At 39.4% G+C, this 21,429-nt stretch overlaps 1 protein-coding gene across 1 annotated transcript in view; it reads left to right on the top strand.

Moving 5' to 3' along the window:
• Nucleotides 1–21,429, top strand: part of PSD2 (pleckstrin and Sec7 domain containing 2) — a 2,726,943-nt gene that overhangs the window by 931,127 nt on the left and 1,774,387 nt on the right. Inside the window, exon 6 of the mRNA XM_044069466.1 lies at nucleotides 458–570. Coding sequence (XP_043925401.1) covers nucleotides 458–570 — 113 coding nt within the window. The remainder of the gene's footprint in view (nucleotides 1–457; nucleotides 571–21,429) is intronic.

The raw sequence follows: 21,429 nt of genomic DNA, 5'->3' as shown, positions 1-21,429 counted from the left end.
TTTTACTTTGCCTGGTTACATTAAAGGATCTTTTTGGAGACCTAGCAGCTGTTTGATTTCTTCATCTGCTTATTTTGAAAACCTTTGTTTACGTGCTTCCGGGTCCTGTGGTACCAGATGAAAATTAGACATGGAACTAATGTTATAGTAACTACATAGCTTTTGTTTATATCCCAAGAAAGCTTAAATGTCTTCAAAAACAAATTAAAAATGAATCCTATGGAATAAATATTAAATAATCTATTAGCACTATAAATCTTCTGTTTGTGTCTCATCTGACAGTATGGGAAGTTGTGTGGAGTTTTTTTTGTCTGTTTTATGCCCTATGAGAATTGATTCATTCATGAAACTTTTTGAAAATGTAATATATATATATTCTGTTTTACCTGCTCTGAAGATTAAAAACATGGTAAAGCAAGAGAAAATATGCCTAACAGATGATTTCTTCTATTTGCAGAACGTTTTTGAAAGCATTTCCTCTGATGGGAGAAACGCAGGAGAGAGAACGAGTACTTGCTCATTTCTCAAGGCGATACAGTCGCTGTAACCCAGATGATATATTTTCTGAAGGTTTGCTTACTTATTTTTGTATTAGGAGCATTTCTTTGAATCCTTTATAGTTTTATTATTTAAGCCACTTCCATGTTTCTGATATGCAGTGATTTGGGTAGTAACTACCATTCTTTAAGTTTTCTTTCTTTGAGTAATTTTCTGTTAAACTATCTATACTACATTATTATTTTTGTATTTTATATCAGAATAGATATCTCAGTATCTAAATATTATTTCACATTTTTCTTAAGTGCTATGGCATTTTTCTGTCGTTGTTAAATTGCTACCCATAGATTTATTGGTTTTGTAATGCCGTGGTGGTACGGCGGTAGCATTGTTACCTCACAGCAAGAGGTTCTCCCGTTCGATTCTCGGCTTGGCTTGGGAGTGCCTTCTGTGTGGAGTTTGCATGTCCTCCCCGTGGTTGGGTAGCGTTCGAAAGACATGCATGCGTAAATGGGCGTGCCTTCGTTGAAGGTTGGGCGTTGAGCTGGCACCTCGGCATTTCGTAAAAAATCTACTGCCAATCATTAGCAGACCGGAGTTCCGCTGTGGCGACCCCTTACCGGGAAAAAGCCGAAAGACAAACAACAAGATTTATTGGTTTTGTCTCCCTCTCTGTCTAGAAAGAAGCACACATTTCATTTTTTTATGTACCATTTTATTTATCCCAGTTGCCATACCTATATTACCATGTAAATACAGTTGCTACTGGACTAAAGTTATTTTTTGTAATCTAGAATTGTATTTTGTAACAAAAATACATGCTGCCAAGAACAGGTTAATACCCATCTGGAACTGAGTCTGTGTAGTATTCTGTTGTCTGATGCATATGTCAGACTCCAACATTTACTGTAATATTTTTTACTTACTCTTTGTGGAGTATTGGATATCCTGCTTGCCTGATTGGATTATTGCATTTGCAAACAGCTTGAATGTATGATAAGTGGTGTTGCTTGAGAATGAGGAATTTGTTCTGAGGCTCACAACAGTAGTCTGCACAAGTGAGCACTAGAAGTAGGATTTGGACATGCACGTTTTGTTCTTTTAATTTTTTTGGGCTGTCCTGTTAAGGCAGTTTTTTGCATGTCCATATTGGAAGTTGATATCCAGTTGCTTGCTTGTTTGACGAGCACAGTGGCAGAGCAGTTAGCACTGCTGCCTCCGAACAACTTGGTTATCCAGTTCACTTCATGGCTGGAATGCCTTCTGTGTAGAACCACTTGGTGTGTGTGAATGGGTGCGTGTATCTGTATTCTGAAGGGATGGCCACTCTGTCTGGAATAGTTTTATTTCTCTGTGCCCACTGGCTGCTAGGAAATGTCCCATCTTCACTTCGACCCTGTATTAGATTATCAGCTAATAGTAAAGTGAATGAATGAAAGGTTTTACTTTAGTCAGTACAGTGATATAGCCAGTAACTTTATCTGATTTCTTTCCTGGACACACTCATTTATTGATAACGTCAATGAACAACTTTTTCATATATTATCTATAAAAGCAGGGCCATGTCAACTTACTGGAAAAATGATATACTGAAAGTTATACTGAATGTACAGTGTTGAAATGTAAAAATGCCAAAATGTTAAAATAAAAATACCTATTCTGTTACATGTGTAGAGAGCTAGACTTGTCCCCCCCCCCCCCTTGTTTTTTTGCAGGACCAATGTTAGCACTCATTTTCAAATTTCACTAACAAGGGAGTAATATTGTTTTTTGACCGGCTGTGTAATGGCACATTGTATGTTGTAAGTGGTACATGTCTGGTGTTAACATATTTTGATGTCAAGTTTGCAAAGTTTCAGTGTTTTGACATTTCAGGAACTTACATTCAGTATTACAACTTTCAGTGTAATACTATTCATTAAGTTATCACATACTTGAAAAATTATGATTTATGAGGACATTGTACAAGATTGCTTCTATGTAAAGCATTTTTGTTTAGATCTTAAGGCAGTTCTCTATACTCCTACTGTTTACGGTGCAGCTTATTCCATTCAAGCCTAGATCATCTTTCTTATATGCTTAAATTTAACACCCATATCTTCTTAAGGTGCCATGACAAGTTTTGGGATTGGATTCCTTGACTAAGTGGTTTGCCACTTGATCTGATGATGTCAATCTTCATTCCATCCTTGACAGATGGGGTTCGGTTTCCATATTGGAACCGACTCAGCCGTTACTACAGCTTGTGCCAGTCAAAAACTCTCGAGCTTCAGCTCTACCCAGAATCACCCTCTCTCAATTACCTCAAATCTTGTTTGCCAGTTTTCGAAATGGTCGCGTTTAGCTGATACTCTCGAGCATTTGTGGGATTAGGTAAAATTTTTTGTACATTTCCTTCTAAATTTCTTTTTTCTTCCTCTTTTTATACACTTGTGTATGTTTCTGTATCATCACTGATACTTCTTTCCCTGTACACTAGCATCATACCTCTCAACCGTACCAAATTTCTCAGAATTTACCAAATTTGGGGGCAAAATAATGGGGTGCCATGAATTCCCGATTGACGCCTTCAGTTACCATTTTTTTTTTTTTTTTAAGTTGAATTTGTTGCTTACATCATCAAATGCAGGCGCATGTGTGATGAAATCAGCTTCATGAGGCAGACTGTCAGCCTGTTGGAAACTCTGCTAAGGACTTGGACTATCTGTGTGTGTTTACCTTTTTACAACATATGTATTTTACTTTGACAAGCCGATTGGTGAAAGGGAGTGCTGAGGAGACTGAAGCATGGCATGCAGTAGCAAAGATGGCTTCTACCATCAACGAGAAAGTGACCTTGATGTCCTTTGCTGTTTTCCTTGCAGCTACTCTTTTTTACTTTCTTTACATAACAGTTGGGTAAGTGCCTAATGTAGTAGCATTATACAAAAATAAAAAAAATTAACCATTTCTTGTGTAGGTGAAATATTTATTGTAATAATTATTTTACCCCAGTAGTACCTCATTATTTCGTCATATAAATAAGCAATAGTTACTACAAAATGCATATGTATTCTTTTGAATTGTCAAGCCATTTCTTTTAAATAACTTCAGTAGAGCTAAACTGCAGAAACAAAAAGGGTGAGAAATTATATCCCCAAAATGTTACCCCATATCTTGGACAGCCTCTTGTATGGCTATGACAACAGGCTGCAACCCAGGTTTGGGGGTATGATCTGTAACTATGAAGTGTCTGTCCTATTGTGTTCATCCATGTAACTGTTGTCCTGCATGAAAATTAGGAGTTTTCATGCCCAACACCAAGTGAAATGATAGCTAATATATGGTAATAAGAATCAGGTTATTAAAGCTGCATTTTTATGTAACATAGACATTGTCTGAGACTTGCAGTGCCTCTTTACTTGCAAAATAAAAATAAACTAGGTTGCCTTGGTTATGTTGAAAGTGCTTACATATTCATATACATTTTGCACTGCTTATTAAATGCATGTTTTGTCCAATGTATAGTAGTTTGTAGTTTGATGTTTTTTCTGTCTTGTATGTGTCCATAATTTTAAAAACCTGTAATTATAAATAAACTGTTTACTTGTGCCAAGTGCTTGTCCTCCTTTCTCTAAAATAAGAAAGTAAACGTAAAAATAACCAAGGAATTCAGGCCTGAAACCGGAAACATTTTTCATGGAATACAGACAGTGCTCACAGATAACGTTATTTGACTAAGATGGTTTGTGCTAACAGTTTTATGAAAAGTAAAACATCTTAAACCTGTTTAATCTGGCATTGCTTGATGAATTCTAATTTTTTCCACAAAACATTTTTCCGGAGGATGCAGTTTAGCCTTTATATAACTTTGCCACAAGAAATAAACATCTGCCTTCTAATGCATTTCAAACAGTCTAAACAAACACCACAAAATGTGAACATTTTTATCTGCTGATCCTATACAGGCCTCAATTTCCTTGACCATTTAATAATTTCAGTCTCTACAGCCCCCGCCTTCTCTCTTTGTCTCCATTTATTTTATTGCGAATATACCAAGTACATACAGTTTTCTTCCTCATAATAATCTTACATAGTAATCTAGTCTTTCTTGATACCTCCTTCAGTCATTTTGGTCCTTTACATTTGTTTATCCTGTACTGCCTTTCCATGTGTACCTCCATTTTCATTGTTTTAGAGCTTTCTGACTGTTAAAGAAATACACAGCATTCCTTTCTCCCCAAGCTATTCCAGCAAAAAAGTCCTAATTCTTGAACCTAAACGTCACCTTATATGTGTGCATATGGAACCAGTTCTTCTACTTTATCTTGCTTCCTTGCTTCATACTTTCTCCATTCATTTCATATCCAATTTTCACCTCACACTCCTTCCATCTGTATTTCTTCTTAGCCTTGTATCTCCTCTTTCTTACCTCAAAGACTCTGCCCTTTAGTCTTTGTCACATGCTGTTTTTACATTCATCCCTGTTGTTATCAACAGGAAAGTATTTCAGGTCAGTATGTACTCCAGAATAACTCACATGATCCCTTTCCAGTACATGCCTAGAATAACTCAAACATTCCACACTTATATCTCATGATCTCATTAATGTGGACATTGAAAATCTCTTGTCCCTGGACCCTCATCAGTTTGGCATTGTCAAAGGAAGGTTCTGCCTCTTTAACGTTATTAATTTCTTTGAAAAAGTAACCAAAGCACCATATAGTGGTTATGCAGTGTATACAGTATATCCAGACCTGGTTAAGGCCCTTGACTCTATTCCTTATGCAGGCATTATTGACAGACTTGTAAATATAAATATAAATCCTTATATTGTGTAGTGGATAGACACCTGGTTGTCTAGCAGAACCCATGTGGTTAGAGTCACAGGTGCCACTTATGAAACAGAGTGGCCAGTGGTGTACCACAGGACTCAGATTTGGGCCCTCCCCTATGGTTAACTAAGTTTGAAGATGACAGTAAATCATTATTTGATCTTCAAATGACTCACAATTGCTCATACATGGTTATGTTTTGGTTCATAAGAGTAATGATGCAGGGTAACATGCATAGACTTGTGATTTGTATATGGTTGAGGCAAGTATTGTATGGCACAAGGCAAAGTTAGCTACATTTACCTGTCTTATAAGCATTGCTGTATTACAGTGATTTGCATGTACATCATCACGTTTTGTACACAGACAGTTATGTCTGTGGGTTTACTGGGATTATTTTTCTGAATTATATAGTCTTTCCTTTTTTAGCAACATTAACATTTTCAAATTCAGATTTAAGTAGCTACCTATAAGCTAAGCATTAGTACAAAGGATAAAACATAAGGAAACACAAACAGGAACAACAGTAAAAACAGAAGAATATTTTTCTAGTCATCTATGTATTTTCTCATGTTCCCTTGGATGTTTTAAAGAGGTACACTGTTGATACTATTTCTTATAAAATTTTAGTTGTACTTACTTTAGTTTTATTTTATACCAGTTTAGTAGTTAGAGCTTATTTAATTTGTATTTATTTAAAGTTTACACCAGTTTAGTAGTTGTTAGAATTAATTTGATTTTTTACACAAATTGTATTTAATTTTATATGAGTGTAGCAGTTAATTTTATTTTTATACAAGAAAATTGCATTTTAGTTTTGTACAAGTTCATATGTTAATATAAATAAAACACTATTGAACTGGTTATATTTTATCTGTTCTTCAATTTGTATTTGAATGTTGGTATCCCACAATTCCAATGGAATGGGTTGGGGTTATATAATTATGCATGCAAATGTTACGTTAATCAGTGTACAGATTTTTGGCCAGTTGTACTTAATTTGCATGGGCCTTTGTCCAGATTTTTGATGTTTCCAGGTTGAGAGGTATGACTACTGTGTAACTTCCCAACTATCATTGTTGATGGTTCCCTCTCTCTCTCGCTGTCTTCAGTAATCATTCTTCCTCTCCCCTTACACGTTTGTGTACATGTTTGCTATCATCACTGATAGTCATTTCCTTATTAAAAAAAACACACACATACATATATATATATATATATATATATATATATATACATATATATATATATATATATATATATATATATATACACAAACACACACACCTATATATATATATATATATATACACACACACACACACACACACACACATATATATATATATATATATATATATATATATATATATATATATAAAAAAGATGTTTCTTCTCTGTGACTTTTTCCTTGTATTTCTCTGACTGTCATGGCTAAGGGTAAGGCCCCTTCTGGTTTCAAAAAATGCCAGAAGTGCTTAAAATTCCCTTTTCTGATTTTCACTCCTTATGTGTATATTGCCTTGGCCCCCCCTCACTTAAAGGAGGATTGTAGCATATATCACACCTTCAGCCACAGGGTTTTGGTGGAAAGGTGCTACAAGTTAATTCTAAAAGGACTTTTGCCATCAGCATTTGGAGAAGCTTTATCCACTGCTGATAAAGCTAAGACATATATTTCATCTCCCTCCTCTTCTTCGTTTATTGATAAATATATAAACGTAGTCTGTTGGTTCTGACATTCCCGTCAGTTCTGAAAGCCACAAAATTGAAGAGTTCTGTTCAAGAAGTTCCCTTGGAGCCAAAGGCCTCTGTTTCTGAGACACTTCAGTTTCGGTACCAATTACAATTTTGAGTCCTTCAACATTGGAGGTCTCAACGCAGGAATTGGTTATCTGTCTCACTGACTAAGACAGTTGTTCTTACTGTCCATCGATAGATCCCTTTGCTCCTTGCTGGGGAACTACCAGAAGTATTTTTACAGAGGCCTAAGTCCTCTTCCACTGCGTCAGTCCAATTCACCAAAAGTCTTTCAGAACTTGACGTAGAGAGGCTGGTGAATACAATTTTGTGGGCTAGAGTCCTTTCAAGCCCACCTTTGGTACCAGTTCATTCTGGTCTTGGTACTGACACTTCCTTTACCTTGTTGACTACTACTCCTCTAACCTCCTCTGAGGTCTTAGAGTCTTCTGTTATGGTTCTCCTGCACTGTCTGTGTTGGCTCAGGAGTTGTTCACTTTTGCAGAGCCAGCAGTTACCCTGAGTTCTAAGGTTATTTCTGACCCGGAGACCTCCCGGAGCTGTAGCTACCTTGTCAGTTATGAGAAGTAGGTTTTGATTCCAGGTTAATTGGAGCTATCCCTGCCTCTTGGGGCTCTGGCTTTGGTCTTGAGGATTGTTTTTTCGGAGCAGGGAGTGACCCTGGTTCTGAGGCAGTCTTTCTCATTTCCGGGCTTCCTACCCTCTTCTGGGGGACTGGTCTTTGAGGCTATGCAGAGGGCCGTTTCTCTTGCAGAGACTCCGTCTGTGCCTACCCCTTCAGAACAAGTACCTCCCTCTTGCTCTACTATTCCTCCTGCCTCTACATTGGGACAGTGGATGCTGAAGCCTCAGGTGTTACAGCCACAGGTACTGTCATCTTCTGATACCTCCCCAGATTATCTCCCTGAGGAGGTCCCTCAGAAAAAGAAGTACAAGAGGAAGCACATGGATTCCACCCCCCAGGAATCAGTCACCAAAGATACAGATTTCAACAAGGTGGAAGAGTCGCCACTATCACTCCCAAAGATGTTTCCTTTGGAGACATCTTGGAAATTCTGAAACAGAGGGTTGGCTGGAAGTCCCAGAACCCTTCCTCTGAAGAGTCTGTTTACCTGCAGGCATTTGGCGCCCACCCATCTACTTCTTGGGTGACTCTGCCTGCTGATGAACTCATTCAGTTGATTTCACAGTGGGCATGGAAGGCTCCTGACACTGTCGAGCCCAACTCCAAAAGACTGGACAAAATACTATCCGCACCTGCAGACAAACAGTTTTGGGTGAAGGGTCTTGCAGTTGATGCTATGGTCATAGCAGCTGCCACTAAAAAGGAAGTAGCTGAGGAGAGTTCCTCTGTTGGAATGTTGACTTATTGTTCTTTACTATTGATGTTATAGACTTGTTTTCCTGTATTTCAAAAGATGAAGGATTAGAAGCTTTCGCCAATAGTATCAGAAAATATGCTGATATAGAATGGGACAAAGCCTGTTTAATATTGGATATGATGTCATTGGTATTAGAACATAATTATATCCATTATGAGGGAGAATATTTCAGGCAAACCAAGGGCGTAGCTATGGGAGCAGCGTGTGCTCCCATATACGCTAACCTGGTAATGCTAGATTGAGAGGAAACTATGGTGTTTAAGAGTGATTATATGAAACGCATTAAATATTACTCCTGATACCTGGATGATATTTACATCTTATGGGATGGTAGCGTCACTCTTCTAGATCAATTTCTAGAATTTTTGAACCAAAGCAGTAAGTTTCTCAAATTTACATCATCCAGTAATCATCAAGGTATTCCATACTTAGACACATATGTTTCAAAAGGAGACAAAGGATTTAAATCTAGAATATACAGGAAAAACACATTTTCTAATAATTATCTCGAATTCACTAGCAACCATCCCAGGAATCAATTTATCAACATTTATAAAGGGCAACTTATACGTGCCATAAGAATGACTTCAGACTATTCTGAAAGGTTAGAGGAAGGGTTATATATTACATCTTTATTCAAGGATAGAGGGTACAACGTTAATCTGATGTCTAAAGTAATTAAAATAGTTATTAAAGAATGGGGAAGTAGATATATACCCCTGTTAGGATATAATCACAATCATATGGTTAATAATGGCAACAATTATGACCATCTTTCAGATGGTAGAACCACATATGGTAGAGTGTGTGTTTTGGAACATGGCCCTTATATAGGTAAAATAAATAAAATCCTGGTCAACAACTGGAATATTATTCTAGTTGACCAGGACATAGCTAAAATCTTGGGGACCTGACCCCAGTTTGTTAATAAAATGGGGCAAAATATTAAAAATTACCTCGAGAGAGGGCACTGGTGCAATGTTTCCAATTGCACACATACGAAAAAATGTGGAAGGTGTAAACAATGCTATACAATTTTTCAGGAATATAGTAATGTGTTAGAAAATGTGAATAGGACCAGAATTAGATTCCAACAAGGGAATTGCAACACCAAAATTGTTATATACTTAGCAAAATGCATGGCCTGTCCAGGATTTTATATTGCAAAGACCGAAAGGAAATTTAATAGGCGCATTTATGCACATTTATATAGTATTAGAACCAAGGATGAAAAAAACGCTTTATATAGGCACATTAATAAGTATGGGGATAGGCATTCCTTTAAATTTGCTATTTTGGACAGCTTCCAAATAGACCCTGGGGGGGGATTTCAAAGGAATACTATCATATAAAGAATTCTGATGGCAAATCTATACTGATGCCTCCACCATACCAGGATTAAATGATGTTATTTCTATCAAACCTCTTTTACTTATGGATTGATTTTTTATAAGTACAATAGCATCTAATCGATGGGTTTTTATTTATATGAGTCACTTTTATAAGTTTATTATTTAGATGTTTTTATTTTCAAGGTATGTTTATGTATTCAGAATTATGTATCATAACTTATGGTAAGGTTTATTGTTTAGCGTTTGCAGATATTTTAGTTATTTTTCTATTCTTCTGATTCACTATGTATTTTATTTGGTTTATAGGGATACGCTTAGCTTAATATGTTAGTAGGGCCAGTAGATGTTTCTTCAAATGTACTAATTCTTTAAATGTACTATTTTTCAAATGCACTTTTGGTGCCAAATAGCTTATTTAAATGTTAACAGTTTTGTCACATATTGTTCTGACAAAGCTTGCCGTGGAGCAAGGGAAAGCGCTTAACCATTGGTTTTGTGTTACTAAACCAGTTTTTTATACTCTTCTGCTGCTTTTTTGGTGGAGATCAGCGTCTCAAGACATGGAGGTGATAAGCGGTCTTTTTGGCTGTTGGCTTTGTATACTTGGGACGTTTGGCTCATACCTGCCTCGACCAAGCATCAGTTGATAACAGCCAGGAACTACACACTCAACATCTGTGCCCATCTGGGGATCACATTAAATCTAGAAAAGTCACGTTTAACCCCAAAACAAAGTTTCAGATTCATAGGGACTGTACTGAATAGTCAGACAATGATAGCATCTCTTTCTCCAGAAGATCTTCAAAGATATGTGCCTCAGGTACAAAAGTTAATCCACAAAAAGAAGGTTCCAGCATGTTTAATCTTACAAGCTCTAGGATCTATGGAAGCTTCTATAAATCTAGTGCCACTAGCCAGGTAACATTAGAATTCTGCAATGTCTACTAGCCTTCCAGTGGTCTATACTTAATCACCTATTGTCAGAACAAGTCCTGATCACCAACCTTTGCAAAACGGATCTTCTTTGGTAGATGCATTCCAGTCAAGTTCTCCACAGTTGTCCTTTTGTTTTTCCAGAGCCCATGGCCATAGTGACCACGGATGCCTCCCCAGATGGGTTGGGGGTGCATTTTCTGGGCAAGACTGTCCATGGCACTTGGTCCCAATTAGAGGCCAACTTGTACACCAATGTCCTAGAGATAAGAGCAGTGCTTTTTGTATTGCAGGCCTTTCAGACTGCTCTTCCTCAGGGAACTATTGCAATTCAAATGGACAATATGTCAGTGGTTTGGTACATTAGCAAAGAAGGAAGGAACCAGGTCTTATCCTCTTTGTTGAGAAGCCCTCAGAGTGTGGCAGTGGGTGATCTCTTTCAACCACTTTCTTATAGGAATGCACATTCTGGAGAGTTCCAGTGTGATTGCAGACAAGATGAGCAGATGCATCCCTTGAGCCTTATGAGTGGTCTCACAATGAAAAAGTGGCGAAGATGATTTTCCACCTTTGGGGTCAACCTTGCTGAGATTTGTTCCTGTCTCCCCTAAACAACAAGTGCAACAATTACTTTGCCCTGATTCCGCCTCCGGGAAAGTCACCCAGAGATGCTGTCTTCCACGATTGCCCCCCCCCCCCAGTCTCCTATATACTTTCCCCCAATACCTCTAATTCCCAAGTTTTTACAGAAAGCATTCAAGTTGAAGAACACAGTAATCCTCATTGTTCCCTTTTGGCCTTGACAGGCTTGGTTCCCCTTTCTTTGACTATATCTCATTTGACAAACCTTGATTCTGGACCCAGTGCTCGATGGTCTAGCTAACTGCGTGGCTCCTCCAGTTCCATTAATTGCCAGGCATCCCAGTATTTCTGCTTCAGTACGCCACATCCTTTTATCGTCCCACAAGCCTTCCACTCGAAAACTGTACACCAGTAAGTGGAAAAGATTTACTATTTGGGCTTTTGAAAAGCAAATACATCCCTTTTCAGCTTCCATAGAACATGTCCTAGATGTTTTAGCTACTCTGTTTAATGCTGAAGCTTCTCCCTCCACCATCAAACTACAATTAGCTGCCATCTCCAATGCTGAAAATGGCTTGGATGAACATTCTTTAGCCTCTCGTAGACTTTGTAAATCGTTCCTCAGAGACACTCTTCTGTTTAAAGCCCCCATTCAAAAATCTGACTCTTCCTTGGGATTTGAACCTAGTACTTCAAGCAGTGATGTACTCTGCCTTTAAACCCTCTGCAGAATGTGATCTGAAGTTCTTATCTTGGAAGGCACTCTTTCTGGTAGCCGTTACCTCTGCCAGAAGAATTTCAAAGATCCGGGCTTTATTGTCTGAGCCTCCTTACCCTGTTTTCCATAAAGATAGAGTATCTTTGTGAATGAACCCACCCTTTTTACCTAAGGTTGTGTCAGAGACAAATATTAACCAGATGATTCATTTACCAGTTTATTCCCTATTGTTCTGACAAGGGAGAGTACACTCTGCATTTATTAGATGTCCATAGACAACTACGTTTCTGTCTTCACAGATCAAACGACATAAGACAATCAAATAAGCTGTTTGTTTCCTTTTCCACTTCAAAGTTGGGCAAGGCAGTCAGCAAGATTGCTCTTTCTATGTGGCTGAAAGACTGCATTTAATTTATTTGTGATAAAAACAAATTAACTTTGCCTAGACCTGCCAAAGCACATTCTACAAGGTTTATAGCTATTTCAGCTGTCTTTCAGTCTAGAGCTTCAATGGACGACATATGTGCAGCAGCTACCTGGACTACTCCCCATACTTTTATTACTCATTATAAATTGGATCTGGTTGCTAGGGGATAATTGCCCTTTGGCTCGATGGTGCTCAGGAATATTCTTCCATGACTCCACCCAAGATTTGAGGTAGATGGGGATTCTGTCCCATCTGTCAAGGATGGAATGAAGATTGACAACATCAGATAAAGAACGTTCCATCTGTCTTATCTTCATTCATCTTTGACATCCCCCATCTTCACTCATCCTTGACTTCCCCGCATACCTCTCAACCTGGAATCATAAAAAATCTGGACAAAGGCCCATGAAAAATAAGTACAACTGGCCAGAAATCTGCACACTAACTAACATAAAATTTGCATAAATAATTATGTAACCCCACCCACTCGGATGCCAACTTTTAAATGCAAACTGAAAAACAGACAAAATGTTAAACACAAAAGGTAATGGCAAGATGGGGTTTTTTTTTAGAGAGTAGGTGAGTAGAGAAAAATCAAGGTCTAGAGAAATTAGATCAAGTGAATATGGGAAAGAGAAAGGTTGGAAAGTAAAGGGGGTAAGATTAGGAAAAGAACAGACAGTAAGATAGTAGAGCTGGCAAGGAGGGGAAAAGGAAGAGTAGAATAGAGAAGGTTGAAAGCATTTCAGTGTGGAGTATGAGAAGAAAAGGAGGAGAAATAGAATGGAAGGAGGACTGCTATTATAAAATACCATGCGAGTGAGGAGAGAAGAACGAAAAAAGCTGTCTAGGAAGTTAGATAGGGTGGGGTTAGCCTGTGATGAAACAAAAACAGAGCAATTAATAAAATATATGCCTGTTCCTGGTATGGTCAGACAGGAGTACATGTGACAGTAGCAGTTTTATGCCTTCTGCAAGTGGCTACCAGCACTGACATCAGTAGTAATTTGTAGGCAAGGTATTCCCTTTCTGCCCAACCTTTGCTAACTTCCTCTGTGTCAATCTATTAAAATACAACCATGCACCATTTTCTTCATTATCACATTTCCCAGTTCTGCTGTATCCCATCATATTTTGGTGGTTTTATACGTCATGCTATGACATAATGTACTTCTCTGCATATTTTTAGCAGTAGTACGTACTGCACACATTGACTTTTAACTCCTCACCATCTATAGAGCATGAAGGATCATTGACTGCATTGCCCCTAAAGCACTAGTTATGTAGGCATTTTTGACTTCACTGTGCTTCAAGCACTACAGTACATTTCAGAGGCACATTGCCAACAGTGACATTTAATTGTTTTACTAAATTTCATCAGCAGGTTAACACCTTAAATGTGTATACATTTTGAATAATGAATCAAACGGAGGAAATTATGTTCCTTTGTTCGTGTAAACAATTTTCTTATTCATTTAAAGTTATTTTGTCACATATGCCCAAGAGATACCTGTTCAGCAAAACAGAAAATCAGCTCAAAGAAATGTCATACCTCATCAACACAGATATTGACAGATTATAAATGTCATTGATGGTGATAACCTATATTCAGGTCCATTAAGGGCCAACACAGAATACAGATTCCAAAATGTTAGCTTGAAAATATTGTACATCAACCCCATTTATCAAATAATAGCTTGAATGTACCCTGAGAATCTAATTGTATAATCCTAGATACTCATTCAATAATTTTGAAATTAAACTGCATAAACATGTCTTCCTCCTAGAACTCTGAAATGTACAAATAACCAAATTCAAAGCAATATATCAATTAGTTCTAGAGTTTATTCAATAATGTGCCAGAAATACACTTAGTGCTCTGCTATATAGTGACTTAGAAACTAAGCAAAGTTTACATCTGCAGTTCTGGTTCATTTAACTGTATATGTTTAAATGTGTTAACCTTCAGGAGCTGCTTTGCTTCGTTCCCAATTCTTTTAGTGAACTAGATTTTGATGAGTTGTAGATTTTCTGTACTTCACCTAAGTAAAATAAAGCATGTATCTATGTTGGAACCTGCCTGAGATGCATCATAATTTATTTTGCAGGTGAAAGAGGCAGTGGCTGCAGATTGTACAGTTATGAAGCAACTCTATGCCAAAATCATTAGAAGTTGAAGCCACAAGGACTGTCGGAACCCTCAATGCCTTCTAGTCTAGTCACAACTTGTATTTTTTTTTAATTATTTTACTTGGAAATGGAAGAGCCAGAGGATGTCGAACCACATCTGTGGCTGGAAATACATTTTCTCATCCCGAGTTCAAGTACTTTCTTGCTGTCTTGCTTTGGATGGAGTTTGGCTTGGCTGCTCACTCTGCAGTAGCAAGTTAACTTAAATAATTTATTAAAACACAGGCAGGCTACACTGCTGACTGCTGCTGATCATCACTGTGTGCAGGGCTGGCACCAGCACATATGAACTACGAACCAGAAAAGGTCAAGTAAACATAACAGATAGAGAAAGTACACACAGACAATCCGAGCCTGCCCCTCAGCTGAATTCCGCATTCCAACAGGCTGGTAGTCTGAATCTCAGAGCTGACATCATCACACACGGCCCGCACGTGATGACATCAGCAATAAGTTTGAAAAAAAAAAATTGAAAACATGGGAAGTTCAGGAATTGAAGGGGCCACTCGGGAATTTGTGGCACCTTAATTTTTGCCCTCAAAATCAGTAGATACTGAGAATTTGGTATGGTTGAAAGGTATGCTTCCCCCCTCCATCCCCCATCCTTAAAGATTGTTTGATTGTTTGATTCACTTGAATTTTTATATTGTCCAACCACAGTATATAAGGCTTCCATCTGGCTTACCTTGCAAATATCTTACTGTGTGTGTGTGTGTGTGTGTGTGTGTGTGTGTGTGTGTGTGTATATATATATATATATATATATATATATATATATGTTTGTGTGTGTGTATATATATATATATATATATATATATATATATATATATATGTTTTGTATGTTTCAGTATCTTTTCTGCAAACTTGAGGTTATTGAGAGAGAGGGATTCTGGGTACAGGTGAAGCTTGAAAGTGTTTGGCTGGTGCAAGCTTTAGTAACAGCCGAGTCAGTTCCGATGTTGGAACCGAACCCCATCTGTCAAGGATGAATGAAGATAGACAACACAGATGTAATGTTATGGTGAGTACATAACTTCTTTTTAACAGCAGCACATGAAAGAAACAAAAATGTACTAAGACTGTACACTTCATTGGAGATATTCAGCAGTGTTAGTCACTTATTAGTCACATTTTCATAACTGAGCAAACTGTATTTTATTGAGGGGCATAGTGTGAAATGTCATGGTTGGGGATGGAAACACATACTTTCATTGTCCATATATAAAACATCATGCTGGAGATATTGCTAGATGTTTGCTGTTAATTAAGAAAAGGAGCAGTATTTCAGTATCTACATTATTTCCAGAACCAACTAACTTACAAGCTGCAGCATAACATCAGGTGCAACCGTTTGTTAGAGAAAATTATCAGTGATACTTGAACTATGTTATTCACTGCAACAGATACTGAGTATTTATGTTGTTATTTATGCAAATAAGCCTTTTCTTATTTCTGTAAATATTTCAGTAAACATGCACTCAGAAAATAATTTCTTGCCTTCAATTTAAAGAGGAAGTATCATTAATAAAAGTTCTGCTTATGCTATATGCCTAGATTGCACAGTTTCTGAGATATGAAAAGCTGCATGTGAAAATTTAGAGAAAATATCATTCTGGATTTTTCATATTATAATATATTACAGTATTCATATAAAGATAGTGACTGCACTGACATCTGTTATTGTAAGAAGACTTTTTTTGCTAAACACATTGCTGTTTGCACCTTTCTAATAGCATTATTTGTTCACAAGAAATTTATATTAGTTTGGCTTCTGCTCTTTAACATGGTTTTTCAGAAAATATACAATAATTTAATTATGTGTGTAGACTGCTGGAGGTGTGACATTCTACAGCTGTTAAGGTGTAAAAGACACATAGTTATTGCACCTAAAGTTGTTCATCATTAGATCGCTGTTTCAGGACCATAAGCAGTATGGGTTGTATCCTCCCAAGGATATGACAAGCAGTCAGCATCCAAAGCTTTAGGGCACAATGCGAAGTTTTTCTAGCTCGCCGTTCATTCTTACAGATGGGTTCAGAGCTGATCCTCAGCTCCGAGTCGGCCTACTACAAAGCTCGAGGTCATCAGACAACTTAAGGTCAAGTCCCTATCCCATGATGCACCTAGAATTGCCTCAGATCTAGGTTGCCGCTGCAATCGATCGGAGGTTCCTCAGCTATAGCTCGGGCCAGTAAAACTTTATTACAAAGATTTTTTTCTTACAAATTGTTAATTCTTTCTTAGCTTTAGCTTTAACTTCTTTAGCATTTATATATCTTTAGTGTGCTATTCCTTGGTGTACATCTTTTATATATATATATATATATATATATATATATATATATATAGATATAGATATATATGTATATGTGTATATATATATATATATAGATATCTATGTATATGTGTATATATATATATATGTATAGATATATATAGCTTTTGGCCTTCGTTTTTTTCTAAAGGCCTTTATATTTAGTATAGTTAGAGTAGTTTTATAGTTATTGTGTGCTTTGATAACTTTTGATATTTAGAAGTGCTTAGATATAGTTACAGTATGTGTGTGTGTGTGTGTGTGTGTGTGTGTGTGTGTGTGTGTGTGTGTGTGTGTGTGTGTGTGTGTGTGTGTGTGTGTGTGTGTGTTTGTTTAAAGTGACACTTGTTACAAGATATTTAGCCCATAAGTTTTTTTATCAGGGCTTATTTAAAAGGTTTTGGGTGTGTCATTAACATATTGCTGTCGTTTCACTGATATTGTGCTGTTCATTATGGCTGACCAGGATAGGGATAAAAATCCTAAGTCAGGATTCAAGAAATGTCCAAAATGTGGACAGAAAATGTCTGTCACAGATAGCCATGGTAATTGTGTTTACTGTTTGGGAGCTTTACACCTTCAGGAAAGTTGCTCCATTTGTCATTCCTTCTCTTCCAGGGTCCTTCAGGAGAGAAAGAGAAAGCTAATCAATAGAGGTCTAGATAAACCGTCTTTCCAGGAAGCTTTAAGTGACCAGGACAGGTCTAGCAAATCGTCAGTCTTCCAAGGCTTGTACTTCTTCGGAAGTTAAGAAATAAAAACAAATGTCGACGTCGGCTCCACAGCATCGAGCCCAGCATCTTGTCCTTTCGGAGCTGGTCCCCAGTCCTTGAACCGGTTTCCAAAGTGCCTAAATCTCCACTCCTGCAATCTGTACCTCCTTCTATCCACTCATCTCGGTCTTTGATAAGCCTTTCTGATTTGGATGTGGATCGTGTGGTGCAGAAGCTATTACAGGCACTGATGTTTGCTAAACTTTTATCGGCTCCAACCCAAATATTTTCTGAACCGAAGACCCTTTTACCATCTACTATTTTTCTTTTTCCGAGCCATACCAGTCCTTCTGAGCCGGAGGAGTCGGACTTGATGATCGTTGAGCCTTTGGAGACGATGCCTGCTCCACTGTCCTTGGCACTGTTTACTCTGACCCACGGAATCTAGGAGCCGACACTCCCTGGTTGGGTCCGGGGAGGATAGTCGGACCGACGGTTCCGACTCTGCCTCGTGGGGCTTTGACTCAGATGAGCTCGGCTCCTATCTCTGGCTTGGAGCCCACTGTCTCAGTGCCGGGGGTATCGACGGTTTCCTCATATCCGCTGGTCCCTTCGAAACCATGAGAAGTTATGCCTCCTAAGACATCTCCGACTTCAGGTCCAGCTATCTCCTCCCCAAAAGTGCCACTGTCTGCTTCTGCTTCACAGATCCTTGCTAAGAGTAGAGACCCAGAGCCTCAGGAAGCCCCATTGGGTGGTCCCTGCTCTTTCGAGACCTCACCAGAAGTTCCCACTGATGAGGTTCCCAGGAAGAGAATCTGTAAGAGGAAGCATTTAGACTCCCTACAGGAGTCTCTCACATTCGATACCAACTTGGATGAATCAGAATGGTCCCCACGGTCCCCCTCTGAGGATATCTCATCTGCTGAGATATTAGAAATCCTTAGGCAGTGGGGTGACTGGCATTCCACCAGCCCTACTGAAGATGTGTTGGTTCTCCTGAAGGCTTTAGGGTTTCAACCCTCCACCTCTTGGGTGTCTCCGCCCTTTGATGAGCTTATGGAGCTGGTCTCACGAAGGGCGTGGGAGTCTCGAGACACCATGGACCCTGTCCCCAGGAGGCCTAATAAATTTATTTCTGCCCCTCAGGAAAAATCATTTCTTACCAAGGGAGTGCCAGTTGATGCCATAGTGGTGGTGGCAGCCACCAAAAAGGAGATTTCAGAAACTTCTTCCTCTATCCATCCTCCTAACAGCGACTCTAGGATCATGGATAGATATGGGAAGCGCATGTACAGTTCAGCGACTTTTGCACTGCATTCGCTGAACTATCTCACCCATTTTACTAGACTGCAAAGAGATCTCCTAAAAGAGCTCAGAGATACTCTTCAGGGTACAGTAGCTGCAGGAGCTTCAGATAAAGTTGCCTCCCAGCTTGCTACCCTCAATTCCATAGTAAACTCGTCCATGTGCCTCATTTCATATGCAGCTGATGGAGCGAGCAGAGCAGCAGGTACAGGAATTGCTCTTAGGAGATGCTCCTGGATGCCCTTGTGTTCCTTCCTGGAGCCCTTTAAATCATCCTTTGTCAGCACCCCTTTTGATGGCTCGTCCCTTTTCGGGTCCAAAGTTAAGGAAACTTTGACCAGGTGTGAACAGGAAGGAAAGTCTCTGTCTGCCACTGGAGTCCATTTTTCCACCCCTACCAGACCCTACCCCAAGGGTCAAAGGGGGGGGAAGATGTGGTTCCATAAAGTCCAAGGAGCCTTTCAGGACACATGTGGTGAACCCCTCCAGGGGGCAGCGGAGGGGGCAATAATGGAAGACGCCGCCCTCGCGGCAGATGGGGTCCGCAAAACCAGGGTGACAGAGATCAGTTCTTTGGGAAGCCCTACCAGCGCTCCTGAAAGGAGGCCCAACTGTCCTTCTCTCGAGGCAGTCGGGGGTTACTTATCTTTGTATTCAGACACCTGGCTAAAAGTAACATATGACAACTGGGTACAAAGTATAATTTCTAGAAGATATTTCATTCCTTTCGCCACACCCCCTCCATTGACAGCAAAAGTTCCAGACGTTCCACCCAGTTACAGGGAACAGGCAACAATAGTGGTCCAAATGTTGATAAGAAAAAGAGTCATCCAACTAGTCCTAGCAGACCAGATAGGATCCGGAACTTACTCGAGATTCTTTTTAGTTCCAAAAAAGACATGGGACTGGAGACCTATTTTGGACCTCAGCAGACTAAACAGATCTGTCAAGAAAGAGAAATTCCGGATGGTCACGCTTCAATCGATTCTTCCCTTTTTAGGGAAAGACAATTGGATGTGCTCGATAGATCTCCAGGATGCGTACTACCACATAAAAATGGCCAGCCCATCCAGGGATCATCTGCGCTTCCGCCTGGGAGCCAGTCATTACCAGTTTCGAGCCCTGCCCTTTGGTCTCACTGCAGCCCCCAGAGTGTTCACCAAATGTATGGCAGTGGTCATGGCTCATCTCAGTTGTTTAGAATTCCAGGTGTTTCCGTACCTAGATGATTGGCTCCTCACCGCCACCACCAGGCATCAGCTCATACAAGCCAGGGGCACCACTCTTTCACTCTGCAGTCATCTCGGCATTACAGTAAACTCAGAAAAGTCTGCCTTGTCGCCATCGCAGCATACCGTTTTTATCGGAGCAGAATTGGACACTACCACCACCACCACTTTAAGACTTCCAGCAGAAAGAGTCTTAATACTCCGTCAGCAGGTCCACAATATCATATCCAAAAACAAGGCTTCAGCATCAGAAGTACTAAAATTCTTAGGCATGATGGCAACTGCAATATTGGCCATACCATTGGGTCGCATGCACATACGGATTCTGCAATGGCTGTTATTCACTCAGTGGTCTTACCAAGAGCTCCCAGTGTCTCGTCTTATAATGATCACAAACACATGCAAAAAGGATCTTTAGTGGTGGTTGACCTCTGTTCATGTTATGATAGGTCATCCTTTTGTTCTACCGCCACCAGCGGCCACAGTGACCATGGATGCTTCCCTTATAGGGTGGGGGGCATTTTCAGAGAAGAACAGCCCAAGACACATGGACCGAACAGTAGACGCATCTGCATATCAATGTCCTGGAGATGAGAGCAGTACTTTTAGCGTTGCAGTACTTCCAGGACTCTCTTCCTCTGTGAACAATTACGATTCAGAAGGACAACATGTTATTGGTCTGGTACTTGAACAAACAAGGAGGAACCAGGTTCCACCCCCTTTGTCGTGAAGCCCTAAGAGTATGGCAGTGGGCTACATCCACCCAGTGCTTTCTGTTAACAGTGCGCATCCTGGGGAAATCCAGTGTGATAGCAGACAAGCTGAGCAGAGCAATTTTGTTGCCTCATGAGTGGTCCCTCAAGAAAGAAATAGCGGACAGAATATTCCGCAGGTGGGGCCAGCCTCGCTGCAGCCTTTTAACCAACCACATGAACACAAAATGCAGAAGCTACTCTGCCCTGATGTCTCCTCCGGGAGAAGCCTCAAGGGAGGCACTCGTACACAATTGGCCTCCGGGTCTCCTCTATGCATTCCCACCAATTCCCTTGATACCCAAAGTACTACAGAAAGCAAAAGCCCTGGGAAGGACCATCATTCTAATAGCCCCTCATTGGCCTCATCATATTTGGTTCCCCTTCCTTTGACTTCATCAGTTGGAGGACCCTTGGATTCTGGACCCAGTTCCAGATCTTCTGATGCACTCATTG

The sequence above is a fragment of the Protopterus annectens genome, chromosome 4.part0, assembly GCF_019279795.1.
Source record: "Protopterus annectens isolate FY-2018-M chromosome 4.part0, PAN1.0, whole genome shotgun sequence".
Taxonomy (NCBI): Eukaryota; Metazoa; Chordata; order Ceratodontiformes; family Protopteridae; genus Protopterus; species Protopterus annectens.
Note: the sequence above shows the minus strand (reverse complement) of the source record. Positions and strands in the feature narration are given on the sequence as shown.